At 50.4% G+C, this 23,034-nt stretch overlaps 1 protein-coding gene across 2 annotated transcripts; it reads right to left on the bottom strand.

Annotated features, from left to right (window-relative positions):
• Nucleotides 1-1,179: 1,179 nt before the first annotated feature.
• Nucleotides 1,180-18,801, bottom strand: CBX6 (chromobox 6). 2 transcript variants are annotated; one of them, XM_051784235.1, is made up of 5 exons: nt 18,683-18,801; nt 18,499-18,542; nt 18,280-18,345; nt 18,000-18,066; nt 1,180-9,936 (listed from the first exon to the last, which is right to left on the bottom strand). In XM_051784235.1, the coding sequence occupies exons 1-5, from the start codon at nt 18,749-18,751 to the stop codon at nt 8,965-8,967; spliced, it is 1,218 nt and encodes a 405-aa protein (XP_051640195.1). In that variant the 5' UTR covers nt 18,752-18,801; the 3' UTR covers nt 1,180-8,964. The 2 variants fall into 2 exon arrangements, with proteins under 2 accessions (XP_051640195.1, XP_051640196.1); XM_051784236.1 differs by having other exon boundaries at nt 1,180-9,882.
• Nucleotides 18,802-23,034: the final 4,233 nt, after the last annotated feature.

The following is a 23,034-nucleotide window of genomic DNA, read 5'->3' as shown; positions in this document are numbered from 1 at the left end:
GCCCTGGTTACATGGCCTACCTGCACCAGCACATTGGTGCAGGACCTCGTTGGATGTGTCCAGCCAGGCTGGAATCTGCCTCTCCAGCCTTCGTCCTACTCCGGAAAGTATGGGTCAGAGGTGGCTTCCTTGGCTGTTCTCGAATCGAGCCAAAAGCCCACTGGCCTCTGAACAAAACCAGGGTGCTGGGACAAGGGAGGGAGTGCCAGCCTCATGGGCGTTTTGGCACGCGGCAGAGGCAAGGTGAGCCTGGTGTTGTGACACAAATAGCACACCTTGGCTGTGCTTGGCTTTGGTGGGCAGTGTTCCCTGCTCCCAGCCAGCCAAGACACTTCGCCACTGGAGAGGGCTCTCCTGTAGCTTTCCAAACCTCAGACACTGCAGAAGTATCTAAAGCAACTCTCCCTCAGGAAGCCCTAGCTCAGCCCTATCTCTTCCATCCGGGGGGAGACCAGATCACACTATTCTAAAGGGCAGCCCTGAGGGTATTTGGGTTGGAGCCAGCTGGTGACACCCCACAGCTGAGCCCAAACACTGCCCTTTTCCAGCACCCAGAAGTGCTACCTTCCTGCTCTTCTCTCCCACCTGCCTGAAAAGCATCGCTGCCCAAAGCCTGTCGCATCTCCACCACCAGCACTTCCCCACCTGAAGGTTTACTGTAGCCTTTTTATGCAGCTGCTGTGTGCTGGAGGCTAACGGAGTGAATGTGGGGCTTCAATTACACACAGGGAGAGTATTTTTCACCATATTTCCTAAATTAGCATGTCATACATTGCGCTTAAGCACACAGTCTGGAGTTTGGAAAAGCCTAAAGCAATTTTTAGCCACCAAGTGCTAGGTTGTACTCGGATCTAATTTCATTTTTAAAAGAAAAGGATGTGGGACACCCATGGGAGATTCTCCAAAGCATTTTGGAAGCAGGGCTTGCTACATCTTGGCCTTCGTGAAGTGCTCCCTATTCCCTTAACATTCCAGAATTCTCTTGACTTTTGTCAGAGCTTCTCTGTGTCCAGAAACATCCAAAGACTCAGACCAGGACTGATGCACAGTGCCCAGGAAGGTACCAAGTGTGTTTGTGTTTGACTGCAGAGCTGATCCCTGCTGGCTCAGGGCAGCTGTTTCAGCACCCCTGCTCCCCACTCCACAGGTCACAGCCCACCCAAGGAAACAATAACAGAGTTTGGAATGTAACAATTTATTGGGGTTAATTTTTTGTTTTAATTTTTAACTCCCCATTTCTGGCATTGATACAATATTCAAGAGCAGCAGAAAGAACAAAATGTACAAGAATACAAGAGTAATTAGCACAACCCCCACCCCCAAACCTGGAGCAAACCATTTTCTTGTGGGAAGCACCAAGGGAAGTGGTGATTCAATCACCCCTCCAATGGCTATGCCTCCCACCCATCCACTCTAGACAGAGTTTAGCCAGCTGGGAACTGGATTAAAAAACAAAACAAAACAAACACTATATTTAAAATGAAAATTGCAAGACAAAAAAAATAATATATAGATATACAATTCATCCGTGCACAATCCTTAAATGCATTTTTTCAAAATAAAAAAAATTACAAGATACATATTTAGGTTTATCTTAAATTAAAAAAAAATTACCACCTTCACTTTGTATGCCAAGTGAGGGGAAATGAAGAGAGAAATGGGTTGCACCAGAACTATCAGCACTCTTATGAGTCAGGGCTGACCTTCTCCAAGAGAAAGGACAGGGCTCTGATGCTGCCAAAGCTCAAGCACAGGCAGAATCTGAAGCACCCAAGTACCACAGAACTCAGTGGGGTTACTCGCCTACTCCAAGTTCAGTGTTTGCAGGAATCTGCAGGAGTTGAGCCTAAGCTTGGCACAGGGGAAGGTGAAAGGAAGGAACAGATGAGGCAGGCCCCTGTCCTTCACCACCAGCAGACAACTTTCTTTGCAAAAAGAAAACAAACGGGGGAAAAAAAAATCCCAAAATAGAGAGTCTCCTCTATTCTTTGGGAGCATACGAGGCTTAATGGCAGAGGAGAGGAGGGAGGACAGCACACAAAGTTGATTTGCTTGGGGGAGGAGCAGGCATGACAACTCTTTTCTAAAAAAAGTCATCACAATGATTAATTTTTTTGTTCTGTTTGAGAATTTGACCTAAGACTCCGTCCCCCTTTGCAGTTGGGGGCCAGAACCAGCAGGCTCCTTCCAAGCAGCTGAAGAGCAACCAACCTGAAGAGCAGCTGAGGGGCTGCTCAGGAGCATAAATGGGCCCCACTAGTCCTATGAGGCCCTGAAGCCCCACCAAGTGTTTTGACCCACCCAACTGCATTCCAGAGGTTTAGTGTGAGCTCTAAGTACTCAGCTGAGCAAGGAATGAGGAACCAAGGCCCTGCAGTGGGAATTAACACTTTGTCTGCATGTCCCAAACATGGCCCTTCCCTCCCACCAGATACATTTTCTGAGCCACTGCTGAAGGTGGCATCACCCTGACTGCATCTTGCTGCTCTTCTGTCACCTGACTTTTCCCTGTGCCACAGCATGGTGCTTGCTGTCCCCTTCCCAGCTCTGCTCAGCCCAGGAGGGCAGAGGGTATCCCCATTCCTCCATCACAGTGCCATCTACCAGTGCCTGGAGAGAGCCAGCTCAAAGCACAGCACTTACCTGGAGTAGAAGGACCCTCACTCCAAGTACTGTGCTTTTGGATGGCCCTGGAAACATAATTTCCCACCACAGAGAAGCTGGAAGGGACAGAAGAGCTGCCAGAGACGGCCCACCACCCCAGGAAGGGGAACTGACTATATCTCCCTTCACTCCTGGAAGGAAAAATTTAGAGAAAGGAAGAAAGAAGAACTCAGGGCCCTGCCACATCCTTACAGGTGAGGCAGGTGGAACACAGGGCATCTCAGATGCACCACGCAGAACACACACGAAGCTTCTGGTGCCAAGGCTGACACTGCACAGACAAGGGTGCAAATGCCTCTGACCACACCAGTCTGACAGAGGGCAACGCTGAAATGGGAAAGGAGCAGAGGACGGAAAGGCCAAGGTGAGGACGGAGACAGACTCCAACATCTCCTCCCATCTACACCCCCCAAAAAGAAATCACACACATTGCACTCTGGGGAAGGACATAAAAAATGTAAGTAAAAAAGAAAATAAAGACACTTATTTGCTCAACCCCAAAGCATTGGTGAAATGAAGATACTTCCTGGAGTTACCTGGGGAAGGAAGCACGGACAGGGAGTGGGGGATTTCTGAAGCAATGCTCAGCACTCCGTCTCTGTGCAAATGCCTCGAGAGTTGGGCTGCCAGCACCCTCAGCAGGATGGCCCCCTCCACCCCCATCCCCTTCCCATGAGGGAGACAGAGACACAGAGCAGTGACACAGCTGAGAGAAAGGCCATGGCAAACCAAGAAGGAACAGAACCCAGGAGACACCAAATCCCTGACCTCAAACTAACCCTTTACAGCAGACCACCTTCAGAGCGGAAATTAGGAAGGCTGCGCACAGGGGAGAAAGAGGGGAGAGGGAGGTTTCTTTTATATTCATATATTTATATATAAAAAGTAAATAAGGTCCCAGCTCTTGCGTGATTATTGGGCAATTGAAAAATGCAGCAAAAGCAAGCGACATTGGAGTAAAAGGATGCGCCAGGCAAGGAGGAAAAAGTCTTGTCAGAAAGTGGGGAGAGAGGCAAAGGGAAAAATAAGCACTTAGCCAAACACGCACTCCAGGTTTGTTACACCCCCCTGGTAAGAAGGACCTGGCTCCTGAGCAGCCCCACCAATGCCATGACCTGGAATTGGCAAAAGTGTGAGGGTCTCAGGAAACCATCCTTCAGCATGGCAACCTCCTTCTGCCAGGAGGTCCCCAGGAAGGTGATCATCTCCAAACACTGGGAGCTGCCAAAGCCTCCTCTACAAAGAGGGGCTGGAGAAGGGAGTGAAATCCCTAGGAAGACTCAGCTCAGAGACAGCTCCTACCTGGTAAAAAGCATAACTGTGGTTTTTTCTTTTTTTTTTTTTTTATTTCATAAAATCTCCCTGGGAACTTCAGTAAGGGGAGACCCAGAGAAATGCTCCCTTTCTCTTTTGAAAACAGAAATTAAGCAGAGGCTCACCACAGCTGGGTCTGCTCACCACACTATTTCTGTTTTCCATCCCGAAAGGAGCTTGTATCTCATTAGCTTCACGCCTCCCCAGTCCCACTCTGCTCAGTGAGAAGAGGGCACAAGACAGGAGGCTGCTGCTCCAAGTAAAAAGCTGTGGGAAGCACTGACAGAGCTCAATAGGCAAAGAGAGAAGTTCCCAGAACTAGCCCAGGCTATGGGAGGCATCAAGACATCTGTCATCCGCCACTGCAAAGCCCAGGGCACCAGAGAAGTCCAGAGAAGTCCAGAGAAGAAAAGCTGTCCAAATGTCCCTGCCTGCCACCTTCTGTTCAGACACCAACATCTGGTAGCTTCCTTCTTCCTCCAGGCACTCCCACACACCAGATGAACACCCAGCAGACATCCTGGATGAGGAAGCCAGCACACAAGAGTTCCCTTTCGCTCTGAAGGAACGTTCGGGCAACTCTGCTCCGCCACCCTGCAGGAAGCTGAAGCAGAAGGTTGCCCTACTTGAGCAGAGTCCCATCAGGGTGTTCATCTCCCCTCCCCATCCCAAAGACTTCCAACACTTGCTGGCCTCAAGAAGAGGGTACACCTCACTCAGCAACACCTTCAGAGCACACAAGGCAGCTCTCTCATCTACTTCTGAAGATCCAGCCACTGTTGGAGAAGAGACACTGGACTAGATACCAATGGGACTCCATTCTCTGTCCTGATGTGGTGAATTCTATACAGAAAAATGCCACTCCCCACCTGATGCTGGAAGAAGCTAAGAGACCCTACAGAGGGGAGGCATATCTGCTTCCCAGGAAATAAGCCCACCGTGATTAATTCTGCTTGGATACAGGGGACAGAAAAGAGAAGAGACAGCAACTTGGCAGGAAAAGTACATGCCAACCCCAAATCTTAGCAGCTTGCTGTGCATGCAAAGTAAGTCAACTGTTTCCATGTTGATGGCCCGATTCACATTCTGGCAGAACGTGATTGGCCATTTCTGAGGGCCGCTCGGCCAGAAAACCACTTGGAGACTCCACCTTAGCTCACAGGAGAGGTATGGGAGGGAAGGGAAGTCACTCCAACACTTGGGAGGCAAGGACGGGAAAGGTTTGTAGACAGGGTTCCTCCAACATGCAACTTGCCTTTTCAGCTCAGAGATCGCTGCTTAGTCCTAGAATGCCTTTCCCTCCAGTTCAAGCAAGCCAAACACCATCCCAGACATACATGCTTCGATACTACAAAATACTCTTTTCCCTAAGGACCATCTAATACCACTACAATTTGTGCAATCACTGCATTTATTATTCATTTTTAAACTCTCTCTCGCTCTCTCCCTGTAGAAATTTTTTTTAAAACTTTTCTTTTTTTATGCAAAACTAATCATTTCACTTTTTCCACTCCATCATAAAATCTCCTCTAAAAACACGACAACGAGAACAAACATGGCACAGACACAGAGAATACTTCCCTGTTTTTGTTGGGTTTTTTTCTAGGGGTTATTGGGAAGGGAAGGGGATACTTTCAAATAAACTCCTCCCTCAATTCCATGCCCTTTTTAAAAGGCATGGATGAATCTTCTTTCCCATCTCCACCATAAGGAGCAAGGGCAAAAATTCAGAAGGAGGAGCATCACCCACGTGAATACGAAGGTAGGGTTAGTCAGCCTCAAGTGTCTTGTCCACCTGAGGGAACTTGAGGTTGCTGCTGCATTCAAGTTAGCAAACCTCTAACTCAAAACAGCACAGGATCCTCATTTCGGATCCAGAGGTTCAGGGTTTGGTTCCCACCTGGTGACCCACCCAGGGAGGGATTTGTCACACAAGCAGGTGAGTTGTGTCTGCAAGCCGGATCATACTCCCTTCTTCCTCCACAGAGGATCTACTGCACAAGTTCTCTGCTGCAACAAGTCCTCTCATTTCCTCACTGCACGAAGAAAGTCCTTGCGGAGCATCCCTACAATGACCCACTGTTTTCCTCTTCACAGACAGTTCCCTTGCTTTGTCACTCTGGAGAAAGGCAAAACCCCTTCAATTAAACAATTCCTGCCCCTTGCCCCCAAAGAACACCATACAAGAGACACTGGGGAAAAGAATTCTGCCAAGCAACACATCTTGGCCAAAACACATCAAGAGTTTCCTATTAAAGTTCCCTTTTATCTCCCACTTAAACGCTTCGATATTTTTTCAGAACCTTGATACCACGAAACAAAACACATCACCACATACACACCAAACAGTAACTTAACAACCTAAAGTGACTGGCTGGTTTGCATCCACCCCACAAAGCAGCTCCTCTTATCTTGCAGCCACAGATTAGTTCTTGTTCAGAAGGGAGAGGAAAAAGAGAAGAACCTCCTCGCTATTTTTCTAAGAAAGAGCTTTTCCCTATGCCTACAAACTGCTCATCTTTGAAGCTGCAGTCAAATGGATAGGCTATGCTAAAATAAGGGATCCTTGGGTGTGCCAGGCACAGGAAAGATGAAAAAAACCCCAAACAAACAAACAAAAAAGCCAAAAACCAAAACCCCAACCCCCACGAAAAATACAAGCAGGTATTAATACAGACACGCACACAAGTCCAACAAGTTATAGGAAGCCTTAGCTTGGTGAATGGATCAGGGAAGTCTCTTTCTCCCTGCCCCTAGCTTTAGCTGTGAACGAAAGCACATCCCCAAAGAGTCCACTATGCTCTTTAATCAAGGAAAGAAAAAGAAAGAGGTGTACAAAGGGTGGTGCTAACAGCACCTGGAATCCCCCTCGGACTGTCTGCACAGACACCCAACCGCAACTGCTGTAAAATCACGGTGACCCACAGCTTGAAATGCCACCTGCTGTGAGACAAGGTTTGTAGGGAGGACAGCAAAGATTTTATTACACCAACCCAGGCACTGGAGGAAGGGAATAGACAAGCTCTGGGCACAGAAGCCCTAATTAAGGTCAGAAGCCGGTCTATCCCTCTACCATTCTGACGATGTCCCTTGGGCAGACAAATATTACTTCCCTCCCACAAATTGCCTCCCTTCTACCCTCAGATCACTGCAACCACAAAATCGCTACTCCACATGAGAGCACTCCTTGAAGCCAGCAGCTCCTGAGCATCCTTGTGTGAAAGCACCAGAGGGGCCAATTCCAATTGTGTTTACCCACCCAAGGTAGGTCTGTAAGTAAATGAGCCCTGGCATGGGGAATATTTCCACCCTTTTCACCTCTACAGCACGTTATGTGGAAGTGACACCCCTTTGCCCCATCCAGGGACAGGGATGAAAGGGTGAGGTTCTCCCACTGATTGAACAGCACCTCTTTTCCTTGCCCCTACAGGCCGAGTCCTGTGAGAGTAGAGGGAAGTAGAGAGCAAAGGAACGGCATCTCACCGTGAAGCTTAGGACCCACACAGAAACAGAGCAAGCCAGAAACGGCAGGTAAAAAAGAGCTTATTTTGGATGTGAACAAAGGTGGTCAGGAAAGAGGGAGCTTGGGCAAAGAACAGCAAGCTGTGGTCTTGCTCCCTCCTACTTGCTAGGGGTGAAGAGAAGGAATTTCTAGATCAGCTCACAGGAGCTTTGGGAAAGAGATCCCAGCACACATGCATATGGTGTGAGAGAGACGGGTATTTTTTATGAGCACCTTTGGTTGACAGTTGTAAGGGCTGTTTCAGATGCTGAAAAGACAAGAGGGGAAACCTCTTCCAGGCCACCCACCACAGGGAGGGGAGAGCAGGAGAAGCAAAAGGAAGCAGGAAGAGCAAATGACCTGCCTTAGCATCCGCCCCTCCCTCCTTTGGAGGGAGCAAGAGGAAGCAAAGAGGGTCGGGGGAAGCTTACGCACAAGGCAGGAGACCAGCCTCACCTGGCTGGGGCAGCATCGTGCTGTTGGCGTCATCTTCCCCCAAACTGAATGGTGGATGCACAGCCCACTCCCACTTCCACCACAGAAAGGCCAGGGAAGGGCATTTCATGCCCTCTCCCCTGATCAAGTGCAAGTGATGAACATCAGGAGGAAGATCTGGGCCGGAAGCAGACTCCTCTTCTCTTTTCTTCCCTTTCTCCTGCAGAGCTGAGCAAGCTGGAAAATGCGGGAGAAGGGGAGGGACTAGGGCACCTGAAAGCACCCATACAACTGCCAAGGTAGCACCAATAGTCAAAGGAAAGGAGAAGCCAATATGGGGTATACGCTGCATGGGGCACCCCTACCGCCCCAGCTTTGTCTCAAGCACCTTCCAGGCATGACACTTCACCTGCCCTTCTTCCCCTCACTCTGGGGGCATCTGGATCAGCAACTGCCATGAGGACAGTAGAGGAGAGGGCAGATCCAGGCCACAGGCCAAGAGGGGAAAGGATGGCAGGATCGTACTCATGGCAAGGGGGAAACATAGGAATGGAAGAGACTGCATGCACATTGTGGGAGAAGATTTGGAGGACATGGGCAAGGGCTCCAATCCTCTTACATCCTTCCCTCAAGGGTCTGGAGCTCCCCTTCAGTTTTGTCAAAGATGGAAGGGTAATGAGGAAGAGCAGCACCTTCCTCACCACCTGCACAGGCACACAGACACATGCTCACCCATCCCTCAGTCCCAAAGGCTCCACCGCCTGTTGGACAACACCACATTCAAGGACAAACAATCACTCCCCAGCCCCACCACAACCCTCCCTGCCTCCTCCCAGCGGCACTAACACCCAGGAACAGGGGGTGCTCCCCCACTGACACGCTCCAGCCTCCAGGCAAGAGAAAGTGGGCAGGAGGAAAGGAGGAAGGGTGGCAGTGAGGGCAGAGGGACAGCCAAGGGGAGAAGGAGAGAACTAAGGACAGCCATTCACACCACGACTTCTCGCAGGTAGAGCTCCCCCCGCGCCCCTCGAGTGGGAGGACCTGGCCGCTCACTTGCTGCCTCCTCCACCACCACCCGCCGCCACCTTCTCAAAATCCTCTGCGTTACAGAACTCCTTGATGGTTACGGTGAGGAGGTTGCTGGTGACATCCGTGACCACCACGTTTGAGCAAGGGGACATCTCAGGACGCCAGTCGCCGGCCTCCTGCTCTGGGTCAGAAGAGGAGAGAGACAAGGAGGGCGTCTGCCCCCCGCTGCACCCTCCTGAGGGAGAACGCTTGCTGGTGGCAGCCGACTCGGGTGGGATTGAGAGGTCAAGGACCTCCGACTCACGCCAGTCGGGGATGGCTGGGCTGAGGGTCTCGGGGAGCAGCTTTGGAGGGGAATCATCTGGGTCAGAGGAGGAGTGGGGAGCGGGTGATGGGCAGCCAGAGGAGCTGGAGCTGGGAGCATCATAGGGGGTGGAGCCCATAATGAGCCCACAGGAGGCTGCCTGGGAGCCTTCTGCCTCCCCCTTGCCCTCCAAAGAGGGGGTAGGCGCAGCAGACGGCTTATTGTAGAGGGAAAAGGTGCCAAACTTCATGTGGCGGATCTGGGTGCGGAGGACGCTCTCGCTGAACTTTTTGCTCTTGCCAATGACACGGTTTCGGGACGGAATCTTGGGCCGAGCCAGGCCCCCGGTCCCATTGGCTGGCTTCCCACCTTTGTCAATGACTTTGAGGTTGAGGATGATGCGGCTGCGTTTGGGCTCGCGGGGTTTCACCTTACGGTTGATGATGCGGACGGTCTCCGAGAAGGGGGAGACGGGAGGACGAATGCCAGCCCCACCACCCATGCTCCCGCTGTTCTGGGGATCTGGACGGGGCAGGGGGCGCCGGGACATGCGGTGGCATCGCCGGATGTCTTTCTTGAGCCGGTGCACCGCAGCACTGGAGTGGAGCTTGGGAGAGGAGGTACTAGAACCAGGCTTGACAGAAAAGTGTACATCCCCAATGTGGAGGGCCTCCGCTTGGGCCCGAGCCTGCAGTGGTGGGGAGAAAGAAAACAAACAGGGTCAGAGAGGCAGCCTAGGTGCAGCCAAATCTCAAACCAGGCATTGCTTACCTGAGGCCAAGCACTCACCAGCAATGCTATGTCACATTGATATCCAACATTAATGATAAGCATGGGTACACACCTACAGGCTACTGATAGCTACGGCACAGCCCCCAGGTAGGCACGAGGCACTGTCTATATCCTTTTCAGGCAGCTGATGTCTCCCTAAACTGTGCTCCTGTAGACATGTGCTTTCCCCAGGGAGAAACTGCCAATTCCCCAGGCATGTTTCACGGTTACAGTCAGTGGTCTCCAAGGCCCCCCAGGTCATCGCCAGCAAACGTACACAACCCTCCACTGTCAGACAAACAAGCCAGCATCCTCCTAGAAACTGGGGCTGTTAGTGCTGAGTTAGCACTCAAAATTACATACTAGTCCCAAGACTGGGGATTGTATCTTGTATAACATGAGTACTAGAGAGGAAGAGTAATGCGCTCAGTTTCCTCTTCTCCTCCCACAGCCAGAATCATCTCTGGAAAGCACGGTAGAAGGGGGTCTTGAGGAACAAAGATGGAGGCATGTGAGAGTGGTCTGATGGAGTTGTCTTAGTTAAACACCAGAAATGCAGAGATCTGAAGCTCATTTCTAATTAGGGCCACAAGCAAGTCATTCATCCTTACTGTGCTGTCGAGCAAGGTCCAGTGTTTAAAGCCAGAGATTAGGCCAGTTGGAATTCAAGTCAAGTTTTAACTGCATCTCCAAAGAAGAGATTGTCTTGTCCCTTTAAACACCACACTTGTTTAAAACCTAATACTGAATCAGAGCAGGAACAGCACTAGTTCAGCTGTGCTGTGCCAGCTCTCCCCAAGAGCCAGGCCAGGGGAACAAGACTTTTAAGCTCTTCTGGTGCTTGGAGACAGTTCCAAAACCTGCCCTGGTTCATGTACCAGAGACAGGAACATTTTCTGGCAGCAGGAACAACAGTTTCATTGGTAAGCTGGTGCTGTATGACCTGAAGACCCTGTGGGCATGGAAACCCAGAGTGCATTCTTACATCACACCCCACCAGAGCACTGTTGCTTTTAGAGCTCAGCCTCCCACCTGCACCCTGCTACTGGCCCAAATCAGCCTGCTTCCATATTCCCTCTCAGCAGTGGTGATAGGTAGAAGTCACAAAGGCCTGGAGGAGACAGGAGAGCCCCCCTGCGATTTCCCATCCAGTGAGCAGCTTCCCCCACCTCGTGGGCACAGCAAGAACTGCAGTGCTGGAAGACAACAGCTGCTTTTCCTCCCTAACTTTTCCATCCCGTTGCCCCTTGCACACGCCAAGATCGGGATGGCTTCTTGCCAGCTAAGAGCTTAGCACTCAACTCCATCTCCTTTGTCACCCTGCAGGCTGTGCCTCCTACCAGAGAAACGCCCAGGGAAAAAAATGTGTGTGTAAAGGCCGGGATCTAACAGATCTAAGCGAGGGGCCCAGCCAGCCCCTGCACAAAAAGCTCAAAGCCCTGGCCCCACAGCTCAGAGCTTTGCTGTTACCCAGTGCCCCTCTTCTCCCACCAAGATCCCTATGGGAACCGCAGAAGATCCCAAACTAGCTGAGAACAGAGACGTGAAGACATTTTGTTCCTCTCTGGCTAATGCTGGATGATCGTGGCCTTCAGTACTACCTTGTATCCTGGCTTTAAAACAGTTGCAAAAATGAAGCCTCCTTCTTGAGCTGTACATAAAAACACAGACTGAAGGCTCACCCAGACCAGGATCTCTGCGTTAGCCGACTGACAAAGAAATAGGGACAAGATGACACAACTGCCAAGGCAGGCACAGACACTCTCCACATTAAGAAACAGGGCTGTTTCCACCTAGCTAGAGGGAAGTGTTCCCAGCACACACAAACCCAAACACATCCTGCCATAGCAGGAAGAATCCCAGTGTCCAACTAGTTTCTCTTTGTTCAGCCTTGCACATTGCTCCATGGCCCAAACTGTTGAGAAAATAATTAGACACAGTTCCTGTTGCAGGCATCCTACAGGCTGGAGCCCAGCAGCAGCAGCAGATGAACTCCCCAGGCCACGCAACAACTCTCCCCATCCCATCTCATCAATACATAACTTGGAGACACCGCAGATCCTGTCAGGAGGTCACAGGCACAGGCTGTGCTTGCTCCCTCTCCTCACACGTCCCTCTGAAGCAGATGGCAGACACAAGGACAAGCTACAGTTTGCTTTCTGACATTACATATCAGCATAGCCTGAATTAACAAATTTATTCTTTTCCCTCCCCTTCCCCATCACAGCTAGCCCTTCTAGCATTGCTGCTCTTGTGCTTTGGGCTTCTCACCAATTTACCACTGCTCAGCTGAGAGCAAAGTGTAACACAAATGCAGGACAGGAAAGCCAGGCAGAGGGTGCAGACAGATGCACTAGTGAAAATCCTTCATCTACAGCTTCAGCAGATAGACACAGGTATCTTTCAGGGCCTCTCTTGCTGCCAACACTGCACATCTTTCAGATTAATTCCATACCCTGTAATCATGCCTTGGAGTGAGTTCTGCCCCCTCTGTGCCATTCTGCTCCAAGTCAAATCTAATTGCCACCTTCCATCAGTACCGCCATCCATTACCCATGGGAAAGAAGGCAGCTTCTCACAGGGGAGGGGGAAGCAGTCACAAACACCCTCAGTTTCCTTGGACACCCCAAAATTCTTCAGCAAAGCTTCCCATCAATCACATCAAATGAAGTTATGATGCTGGGATGGTCACAGCCTGGCCACTTCCACAGTCCTGCTGATTTTACTTTCTCTGCCTGTGCACATTAATCAGCTCTTGTCCTGTTTTGACAGAGACCTGTCTTGGTTTTGCGCTTGCACAGCAGCTAGTGCAGAGCCCTGGTGCAGGGCTGGGGCTTCTCCAGTGTGCCAGAACCACTAGGTCTCCTTAACTTGCTATGTATCTGCATTTCCAGTTACTTCTGGGGCACTTCCTCAAGGCCGAAGCTGCTTCTAACTTGTGTTTCAGCTGTCTGCATTTATTAAATTCCAGTTTCAGTAGTCTCCAGGTAGACTGCAAGCGGCATCAATACCTTTGGCCAGATAATATTAAGAGAGAGGATAAGTTGGGACCCAACAGTCCTCCCCTGGTGCTACACTACTATCCCCAGCGACAAGCTTCAATGCAAGTTCCAAAGAGCAAGATGCAAATATTCAGCTTACCTCGAGATTGTTTTTCCAGGTAAGGTTTCAAGAAAAATAGTATCAGATGTGTTATCTAAGACCAACCCCCAGAGCCCTCTCACTTGTGAAGCACAGGATCAGGTTTATTCAGACATCAACTATGCAAACTCATCCCTTCACTGCAGAGGACAGCACATTTTCTGGGCTCTCCTTCCCCTGCTTCCAACTTTACATTAAGTAACTTGCTACCTCAGATTTGGAGAAGATTCAGCATTCAGTTTTATCTATTGGAAGCACACTTCTCCCTGCTACGGATCCATTTCTCGATCACACTCACAAGCCATATGAGCATAAGGTCTTGGAAAAAACAAACCCATTCAATCCTTTCAGCTGTGTCACCACAGTTTTCTACTTTGCTCACAAGTCTTCCAAATGGAAGCTAGGTCTCTGGGTTTTGCTGTTTTCACCCGCAGGATGTGCTCACCGCTGAAGAGGTACTCAGCATGTATACAAAGTAATTCACTTTCTGCTTACAGCTCAGCCTACATCAGGATGCAGCTTCTGGAAGCTTGCTGCAGTGCTCTGTCACGAGAGCAAGCCAATTGCTAGGATTGCTTCCCTTCCCCCTCTTCCCTTCTGGGATACGTATCACCTTTATTTATCTTGTACAGCTCTCCCTCATTGCCCCGGGAACTAGTGTATCTCCCCCATTCCCTACTATTTCTGAATAAATGTCCCTTGAGGCCCAGAAAGCATATTTGTTCATTTATTCCCTTAACACACTGAGACACACAAGCACATACACAGACATGTGCTTAGAAAGGCCTCTCTTACCTGATTTGTATCAAATCTCTCCAATTTGGAAGAAAAAAAAAAACAAACCAAAACAAAGATCTTGTAAGGCAAAATGGATTTCTAGTTAATTGTTTCAAAATCAAGCAAATTCCAGTAGTGCTGCTGCACCATAGCAGCACAATTCTCTCATAAATTACTGGGTCTGCTTTGTCTTTTATTCTCCACCTGCATTCCCACAGTCCTTGCTCCAAACAGCATTCGCAAGAGCTCTTCTTTCCCCTTTTTGGCTGCCATTCTGCCTTTTTATCACCCTCTTTCTTCTGCAGTCTTCCAAGTGACAAGGCAAAAGCAAGCCAGTTCATAGCACAGTTCTCCCAAGCAACACTGCCATAAACTAAAGTTTCCCTCTGGATGGGGAACAAAATGCTACAAAGGGGAATGGTTTGTTTTCAAACCGCTCGGGGATAATTTACGAACAGGGAGGAGATCAAAAGAAACCCAATTCCAACTTTAGAGTTCAAGAAAGGGCAAAGTGACAGAGCACCACGCTGCTCAGCCCCTTCTTCCCCCACTCTCCCACTAAGAATCTCCTTTACTCTGTTCTCCCTTACTTCTTCCTTCCCATTAACCTTCTCCACCCTTGTCCCCTTAGTATTTATGGCCAGCCCAACTAAGGGTCTTTGCCAGCCACCCACTGAGCTTGCAGATCAGGCTCTGTCTCTGAACAGCACTTGCTTGACTTTATTAGATGAGTTGGTGAGTTTTGCATTCTGCACAGCAGAGTGCCTAGGGAAAAGCAAAATAAAAAGAGCAAATTGAGCAGGAAAAGAAGAGGAGGAAGATCACTCCAGCATGTGCTGTACCTCTTTCTAACCTCACACCAGCTTCCACTCTGACCTGCAGCCTAAGGGCCTGTCCTCAAGGATGACTTCTGCCAGACACCTAAGTAGTAAGGTAAGAGCCTTACGTACAGTGCTGCCTCTTTCAGACCAAGGACTCGACTTCCCACCGCTCAGCACAAGGCTGCAGCATACCAGCAGCCTCCCAAGAATTACAACCTCCCGCCAAGCCTGATCTCAGCTGTGGGAAAGTTTGCCCCTAGTATGCAGAGGATAAAGACCCACTTCCTGCCCAAAACTCTGCAGTTCAAGTTTGCAGGGGTTGCTTTCAACATTGGCCATCTTGACAGTGATCTTACAAAATCTGGACTGTAATTTGCCTGTGCAGTCTGATCGAAAGGGCAAGTGTTAGAAACAGGAGCCTGGCTTACAAAGGCAGCAGGTGGCCAAAGATGCAGCTTTTCAAAGCTTTTCCAAAGGCGCGGGCCACTAACCTGCTGGAATGCTTTCTGCAAATCCCTCTGGGTGCCTATCTGCAACTTTTGAGAACTAATCCCAGGATAAACCGAGCCCCAACTGCAAGCTAAAACACCCACACAACCCAAGGGACTGAGCAGCGTTTCAGGGCACTTATTTTGATGCCATCCCGGAGACTCAGAAGCCTAAGTTTAAGCACATGAAAAATCCTAGCGAGCCACCAAGTTCAGGGCAGATTAGTCTACCAAAGCGGTCCTAGGCCAGACTTCTGCTTAAAAATCATTGCAACCAGATCTAATCTGTTCAGTTAACAGATCAAAAAGAATATTGTTCTAACTGCCAACTCCAAATACTCCCTCTGGGATACAAGAATCAAATTTCTTCCCTCGCTTCCGAAATTCTCACTGGCGAGAGATTCTGCAGCTGAAAGAACTGAAAACACTGTTAGCGATGCGTGAGGCAGTCCCACTCCTCCCATATCAGCACCGGTGCTGCGGGGCTGGCAGAGGTCAAACGTGCACCTTCAGTGGGTCAGAAGGACTGACGAGGGATGCAAACCATGTGACAGTGTCTCTGTCACAATTCTACCCACAGCTGTGTTGATTGTGGTTTGCCTGAATGGAGCGCAAACAAGTTCAGATAGGGCTGGCTGAGATAGAGTTACTTCTTGCTGCCTGGCCTGGGGTGTTATTTTTAGGGTAGGATCCGAAGTCACAGAGGAAGAGCAAGTCAGAGCATTAACAGTTCCGCCAGCTCTGTTTCCCAGAGGTGCAAACCAAGTGGCAGTGGAAGCGCTCTGCCCTGCCAGCCTCTCCCACAACGTGGCACCAGCCTTCACGAGAGTTAATCTTGCTCCTCCATCACGATCCACCTTCTACAAAATAGTGAGCCAGCTCCACAAACCTACAGGTTTTCATTACTGTTTGAGGAGTTGGCAGAAGGAAGACGTGCCACAGAAACGTGTCACCAACGTGATTCAAAGGATACTGTTGAATAATTCAGGTTCCGAGTTTAGGGGGGTTTTAAAGAGCAAGGGGAGAAGAGAAGCAATGAGTGGGTTTTGCGTTTGGGGGTTGGTTTTGGTTTTTTAGATGAGTGAAAATGATTGATTTTTTTTTTTAAATGAGTAATATGGCAATGGATTTTGCCGTATCACATTCAGAATCAAAAATAAAAGAAACTGATTACACATAGCATAATCATTTCTCTACAGCTCTGAACAGTGTCAGGTCTTACAAATATCAGTATTTTTTAATTCAGGCAGAGAACTATTTTAAACTGGTGGTTTCCCTTTAAGTGTTCCTCTGCATTGTTGGAAATCTAAACACAAGGGTTACATTTAATGCATGACTGCCAGAAAGAGAAAAGCCAACTAGTCTGGTTTCCCTGAATATAGCATAAGAGCTAGTACGTATCAGATACGTTTGTAATTCTCAGTCTGCAGACGCAGAACACTGTAAGCAGAAAAACAGGCAATGAGGGAGAAGGACAGTTCCATCAGCAGGACTTTCCGAGGACTACCACAGTCTCATGGGTTTTATGAAGAGCATCAGAATATGCCTGTTCCTGCATTTCTTCTGTGTGCTTCATTATATCCTCTCAAAGCAAAGAAGAGGTGACACCCTACCCCCTCACTCCTCTTTCCAGTGCTCATGCAGTTAAAAGTGCTGCGCTGACTTGAGTAAAGCTCCTACTGCTGCCAGGCAAAGGAAAGTATTAACCTGTTTCACAGATGGGGAAACACACACAAAGGCTAAATGAGTTGCCCAAAGCCACAGAATGACTTGGTGATAGCGATGCCTTACCACAGGGTCCACACCGGCTGTTCCAGGGCTTTATAGCAGAATGAAACCAGGGAAGCTGTGGACTTGCTCATCTGTCTGAACTATACAAGGCTGTGTTCCTTCTATGCTCATTTGAAGTCTGAGATTGTGACAGTTGGAGAGGAAAAGGGGGGAAGAGAGGAGTAGAGCAAGGTGCTTTGTCTGTAAACTAATAAATACACAAAGCTCGCATAGCAGTCACACAGCTACTGGTGCTTTTAAGAAGAGAAAGTAAAAAAATACAGGGAGGGCCTGCACTAGGGACTATCTTCCTTGCTCCTCGTTGCAAGGGAGCAGAGATGCTATGACAACATCTTCTTGCAGAGATGTTAAGTCTATAAGAGGAGAACTGGAAACTTCAGCTGCCATCCTATGCAGAGGTAAAACACTCCACCTCCTCCTCCTCACCCACCCCCTTCTGCCCTCCTCAAATGCAAAACAAGCCTGCAGTTTATAGATCAAAACATGAACCCTTCATGAAACTCCTATGGAGCACCTACATCCTGAAGCACAACCAGAGGAGTACAAGTGGCAGCGGGATTCCCGCCTCAGCTGCCTGACCGCTCAGCGTGCTGCTAAGTTGCAGAGCATGGGCTGGATGGAACAGGCTGCTGAAGGAACAGGGAGCAGGGCTGGCTAGCTCTCCACTGCGGCAGCAGAAGGCCGTGAGAGAGAGAGGATATTGGAAAAAGAGATTGCAGCCTCACCATGCACATCTGCGTGTGCCGATCGTCCTGCTGAGGCACCCGTCGCACGCACACTCGCTCTCCCGTCACACGCTTCTGTGCCTCTGCCCACCCTCCCCCTTTCCTGTCGGTTTTCCCCGCGCTCCCAGAGCCAGGCATCAGGCACAAGTCACTTGAAAGTCCAGTCCTTCCAAGGGCATGCACCGGAAAGGTTTGAGAGACATTTGGCTAGGCCCAAGTTATTTAAATAAGAGTTACCTTCAGCAGAAAAGTTTTAGGTTTAGGTCCTCTCTTCTTGGGCCCGTACAGCTCACGCTCTCGTTCCCTTTAGGGAGTCAAATTTGTCAAGAAGTTAAAACTTTTCCCAAAGGAGAAACAGAAGTATACAAGTTTGATTTAAAAAAATAAAAAAGAAAAAGGAAAAAAAAAAAGATAAAAAAGAAACAAGGAGAGCCTGGACACTCTTTCCCGCTCGCCCACCCAAAGCCAAACCTGCTGCTGCAGCCCCCCCAGCCTGGGGCGGGGGATGAGCACTCACTTCTGCTCGAAGGCGGCGATGAGGCGGGAGTCCAGGATGTTCTCCTCGGGTTCCCAGGTGCTGTACCTGCCGGGGCGGGAGCAGCGGGGAGGACAAGCGAAGGAGTTAGCGCCCAAATCCCTCCGGAGCTGTACACAGGGACACCCTCCCCCCCGCCCCCATCACATTCTGCCCCAGCCAATGCCCCCCACCCCCGCAGCCCGGGCGGGATGCACTCACTTGATGGCCCAGCCTTTCCATTTCACCAGGTACTCGATGCGCCCCTGCAACACACGGGGGAGAAAATGGGGGGGAGGGGGGGGGAGATGTTGAGGCGGGGGGCCGGCGGTCGGGCCAGCGGAGCGGCCCGGCAGCGAGGAGCGGGGCAGGGGGTCCCGTGGCCCCACTCGGGGCGGCCCCTCACCTTTCGGATGCGGCGCTTGATGATGGACTCGGCGGCGAAGACGCGCTCCCCCACTGCAGACAGCTCCATCTTGCTGCTCCCCCTCAGCGGCGGCGGCGCCCACAGCCCATAATAATCCCGCCCGCCCGCGCGCGCCGCCCCGCCCCCTGCCCGCCGGCCCCGCCCTCCTCGTGCCGCCGCCGCTGGCTCGCGCACGCCCGCGCGCCCCCTCCCGCCGCGGCCGCGCGTGACCCCCCCAACTGCCCGCGGTGAAAGGCCCTTAAAGGGGCCGCGCCCCCGGACCCGCGGGACGGCGGCGCAGCGGGAAGGGAAGGGAACGGAGGAGTGGGGAGCGAATCCCGCCCGGGCAGACCCCCCGCGTGGCGGCGGCGTTGCCCCTTCCCGCCCGAACGGGGCCTTTTTTTCACTTAAAACAATGGCGGCAGCCGCCTCTCCTCCCGCTGCAGATGCACCGTCACCCCCCTCTCGCCAGCGGGGAAGCAGACAGCCCCAAGGCACCTACCAATGGCAAAAATCAGCAATAAAGGCGCTTAAATCCTCGTTATCTTTATTTCTTTTCTCTGTTTGGCCGGCGTGCATGTGTGCCAGCACAAGGTACAGGTTTTGTGCCAGTATAAGGTCCGGTTTTTGAGCCAGTATAAGGTACTGCAAGGTAAATGGGCCAAGCATGCTACATAAACCTGTAAAAAACCCAGAAAAATGTTAAGTCACTTAGAGGAATTTCCTGCCCTGACTGTTTCTGCAAAACCCTAATTAATTTGCAGCGTGCTTTACACTCTCTTGCAGGTGCTATAAAGACAATGAAACAAAAAACTCAGTCAAAAATCATTCTCTGGGACTCAAAATGGAAGCTTACAGCCCTGCAGCTGTTGTCATGTGGAGCTCAGGGTCCTCCCTTACCTGGAGGTACCACCTGGCACAGCTTGTTCTCCTTCTTTAATTCTCATCTGTTTTTTGGGTGAAGAGAGGGTGCATTTCAGATACCCTTTGGAAAAAGTGGGACCTGTGATGAGGGCCGTAGGCAATGGCCAACTTGCTTTTGCTGCTCTTTTTCCACCCCATCATGATATCAGCAGGTACCTGCAAAGCACTGGCATTCCTCTGCTACCTATTCCTCAGCTGGCCTACCAGTAAGCACTCACAGCCCTTGTGGCCTTCACTAACCCTTTCTCCACTTGTACTCACCTTCCCTTTCCACCTCCGGCTCAGGTGTTTCACCCAGGAGGAGGATATTCCAGAAACGGCTATATTATGGCTATAACATCAGTACTAGCAGAGATGGAATTCCCAAAGTCAAGACAGGCAGGTAGGAAAACAAATGTTTTCCTCACTACCTGCAATTCAGCCAAGATCTGTCAGAGTGCTTTGTTCTTTCTCACCTTAGCAGCTGAAATGCTGCAGCCACCACAAGCTCCCTGCCTAGAGGAAAAGTGATTCAGGAGAGGACCTGCTCCTCACCACTGTGTCCCCATTTGAAGGGGGGTGAACAGAGAGGTTGCTGAATACTGATAGAGACAGCAGATGGACAGTCACATGGACCCCGGTCCACGAGATGCGAACAATTCAGAGAACTGAGGTGTTTCTGTGGTCAGGGACTGAACCACAGCATGCTTCACCACTGATAATTCTGCATTTAGGTCATATCTCTCACTTCCAGAATAGGCTGTAAGAGGCCCTTTCTCAGGTATTTGGCTTCATGGGCCAGGCAAGAACAAAACCTGAGACTCTCACCTAGAGCGGGACAAGTTCTTCTGAACTGCCCTGTTTCCCCAGACCCCGCTTATTTTAATCTCAATTCTTCATAGCTTGAAGGTGACTTCAAAAGAGCAAGTCCATCACACCCATTGCGTTTTGCTTTTCACTTTTTTAACTTTGCACATTAAGTGTTCATTAACACCATCCACATTTAAATTAGCGTATTTGTTACTGTTCACTTTGTTTAAACGACTGCTTTTACACTTGTAACTGAGTGTCAAGTAACCGAACTTTCAACCAGCAATATCATCCACCCTAAAAAGCAGCCACCCCTAAATTAAAAGGGGTAAAAGTCTTTACATCGCTACACAAACACAGGTGCAGCAGCCAAGACTGACGGTCTTGTCCCCCAACAGACACATGGGTCATGAACAGCACACCTTGCCCCGGGGCAGGAGCACAAGGCACTCCTGATCCATGGACCAGAAGGGGCAGTAGCATTTCAGAGTTCCATGTGCTCTTTCTAGTTATTTTCTCCTTCTACCTGTCAGCAGAACCTTCTTTCCAGCCACAGCGACTGCTCAAATCACTGCAAGCTGCCATTGCACAGGTATTGCCTAACACTTTCATCTAACTTTTACTCTCAGAAAGCAAAATAGTAGCAGAATATCCAGCTGCTCAGGGCATTGTTGGGTGTTTCCTTTGTTTCATTCACATTTCCAGAAAAACACTTAAAAAAAAAAAAACCCACCTGGGAAGATGGCTCTCCCGGAAAAGCTATTGTTCACTACAGACACCGAATAAAACATTTTTCTGGCACCTCGCTGTCTGCAAGACTCTGGTGCCGTAGGATACACTGTAGCACTTCTTGCTAGCACTGGGAAGCAATAAGCTTTGGGGAAGCAACACCACCTTTCTTACCAGAACCACTGCCCAGCGGCATACGGGCATACTAAGAGAGTAGCAGGTGCAAGAATGTTTTTATGTATCTTTTAAATGGCACTTGATAGTGGGAAACTCACCTGCTCAAAGCCAGCAGCTGCCTCCAGGCTCATTTCCTACGGACCTGTCAGGAACAGCAGCACTTACCTCCATGAGAGCAGCTCCAAGGGTTGATCGACTGACTCCACTGCTGTTTGCTCCAGGGAGGTCACTGTCAGGAGCAGCAGATTTTGGCACGGAAACGGTCACTCCCTCACCTACCCCAGGAATGGACACAGCTGCGCGCACCCAGCAACCCTGTGGTCATCCAGGTCAAAATGGGCTGAGATTTCACTGCTGCAACTCTGGAATACATGCAAGCAAAGGCAGATCCCTCGGAGCTGACCATGTACCTCCCCACACACCAGGTACAGGTGGCTCAGCATGGCCCAAGAAGTGGTCAGAACAACCATCCCTCCAGCCCACTAACTTTTTGATGTAGCAGAGAGAGGAGAAGGCCAATGGGGTTTGTGCTGGGCCTACACCGCTGGGGTGCTATGGGCCCAAAGCAGGCCCAGCTGCCCAGGCTGCTGCTTGCATCACACAAGTCCCCCAGGTTTATTGCATTCTTGATTCGAAAACAGTGGCTTGGTGAGAAAAACGCTGGAAAGAGAAGGACCAAGAACAGGGGAGATGTGTGGCACTGAATGGACAGGAGGTGCCATTGCAGGGGTCACACGCACTGCATTTCACCCTGTGCTTCTCAGAGAACACCGAGCTGCCCAAACAGTGTGGTTCCCCTCTTGCCGAGTGGCCTTGTTCTGAGGCATCCAAAGGGGAGAGCCGTGCAAGGCAAGCCAGCTGCACTGCACGGATCGGAGGGGTGGCATAGCAACAGATTATTAAAAAACAGAAGTTCTGCTCAGATTAACCTTTAATCCAACCAACACATGCATGCGAAAGGACAAGCTGTTGTGAGTTTCTACTGCCAGCCACCCTCTGCAGCATTGGCAGGGGTAGGAAGGCACAACCTCCAGAGTAGGCTTTCCCGTAACTCTGCACTGCAGTTTCTTCCAACTTTACCTGACTCGCTCGCTGCTGCTGCTGCCAGAGAGTAAGTGGCTGGCTGGAGTCCTGCTCCAATGCCATCACTCAGCTCCAGCCGCCCTGGCTCGAAGCAAGCATGCTGACTGTGCTTTGGTAACATGGGCAAGACCTAATCACACTGCCTTGAGCCATGACCAACTCAGGAAATGCACCCCATCCCCCCCTGCTTTTGCTCTGCATGTTTTTGTGATTGACATCACAGCTGTGCTCAGGTGCAGGGCTCACCCCCACCTTACGCCTATCAAAGGCATCTCGGGCAGCCCCATTCGCTTGCTGAGGTACCTCCATAAACAGCTTATCCTGCCCCTCCACAGAGGATGGAGAGGGACACTCCTCGAGGGAGCAAGTCAGACACTGAAGTGGACTAACCCGACATTTGGGATTCTCTCCAAGGAGTATCAGCAGTTCCAGTACACGGGCTCCTCAGCTAAGCCCTGCATTACCTGGGGTGAACCAGGGGTCAAACTCTGCCCAGGAGCAGCTGTGCTCCTGAAGAGGTCCCTGGAAGCCCTGCAGGACAACCCACTAGAGGCTTCGGCATGGAGGAGAGCTGCTTCCCTGCTGGCAACCAGTGTGGAGCGTGCCTGGCAGCCCAGGCCTTGCCTCAGACTTTCTCCATTCCCATAAGA

This window comes from Manacus candei, unplaced genomic scaffold (assembly GCF_025592945.1).
Source record: "Manacus candei isolate 608988 ecotype Guabito, Panama unplaced genomic scaffold, ASM2559294v1 h1tg000018l, whole genome shotgun sequence".
In the NCBI taxonomy this organism is placed as follows: Eukaryota; Metazoa; Chordata; class Aves; order Passeriformes; family Pipridae; genus Manacus; species Manacus candei.
The sequence above is the reverse complement of the archived record's forward strand: the minus strand, read 5'-3'. Positions and strand labels throughout refer to the sequence as shown.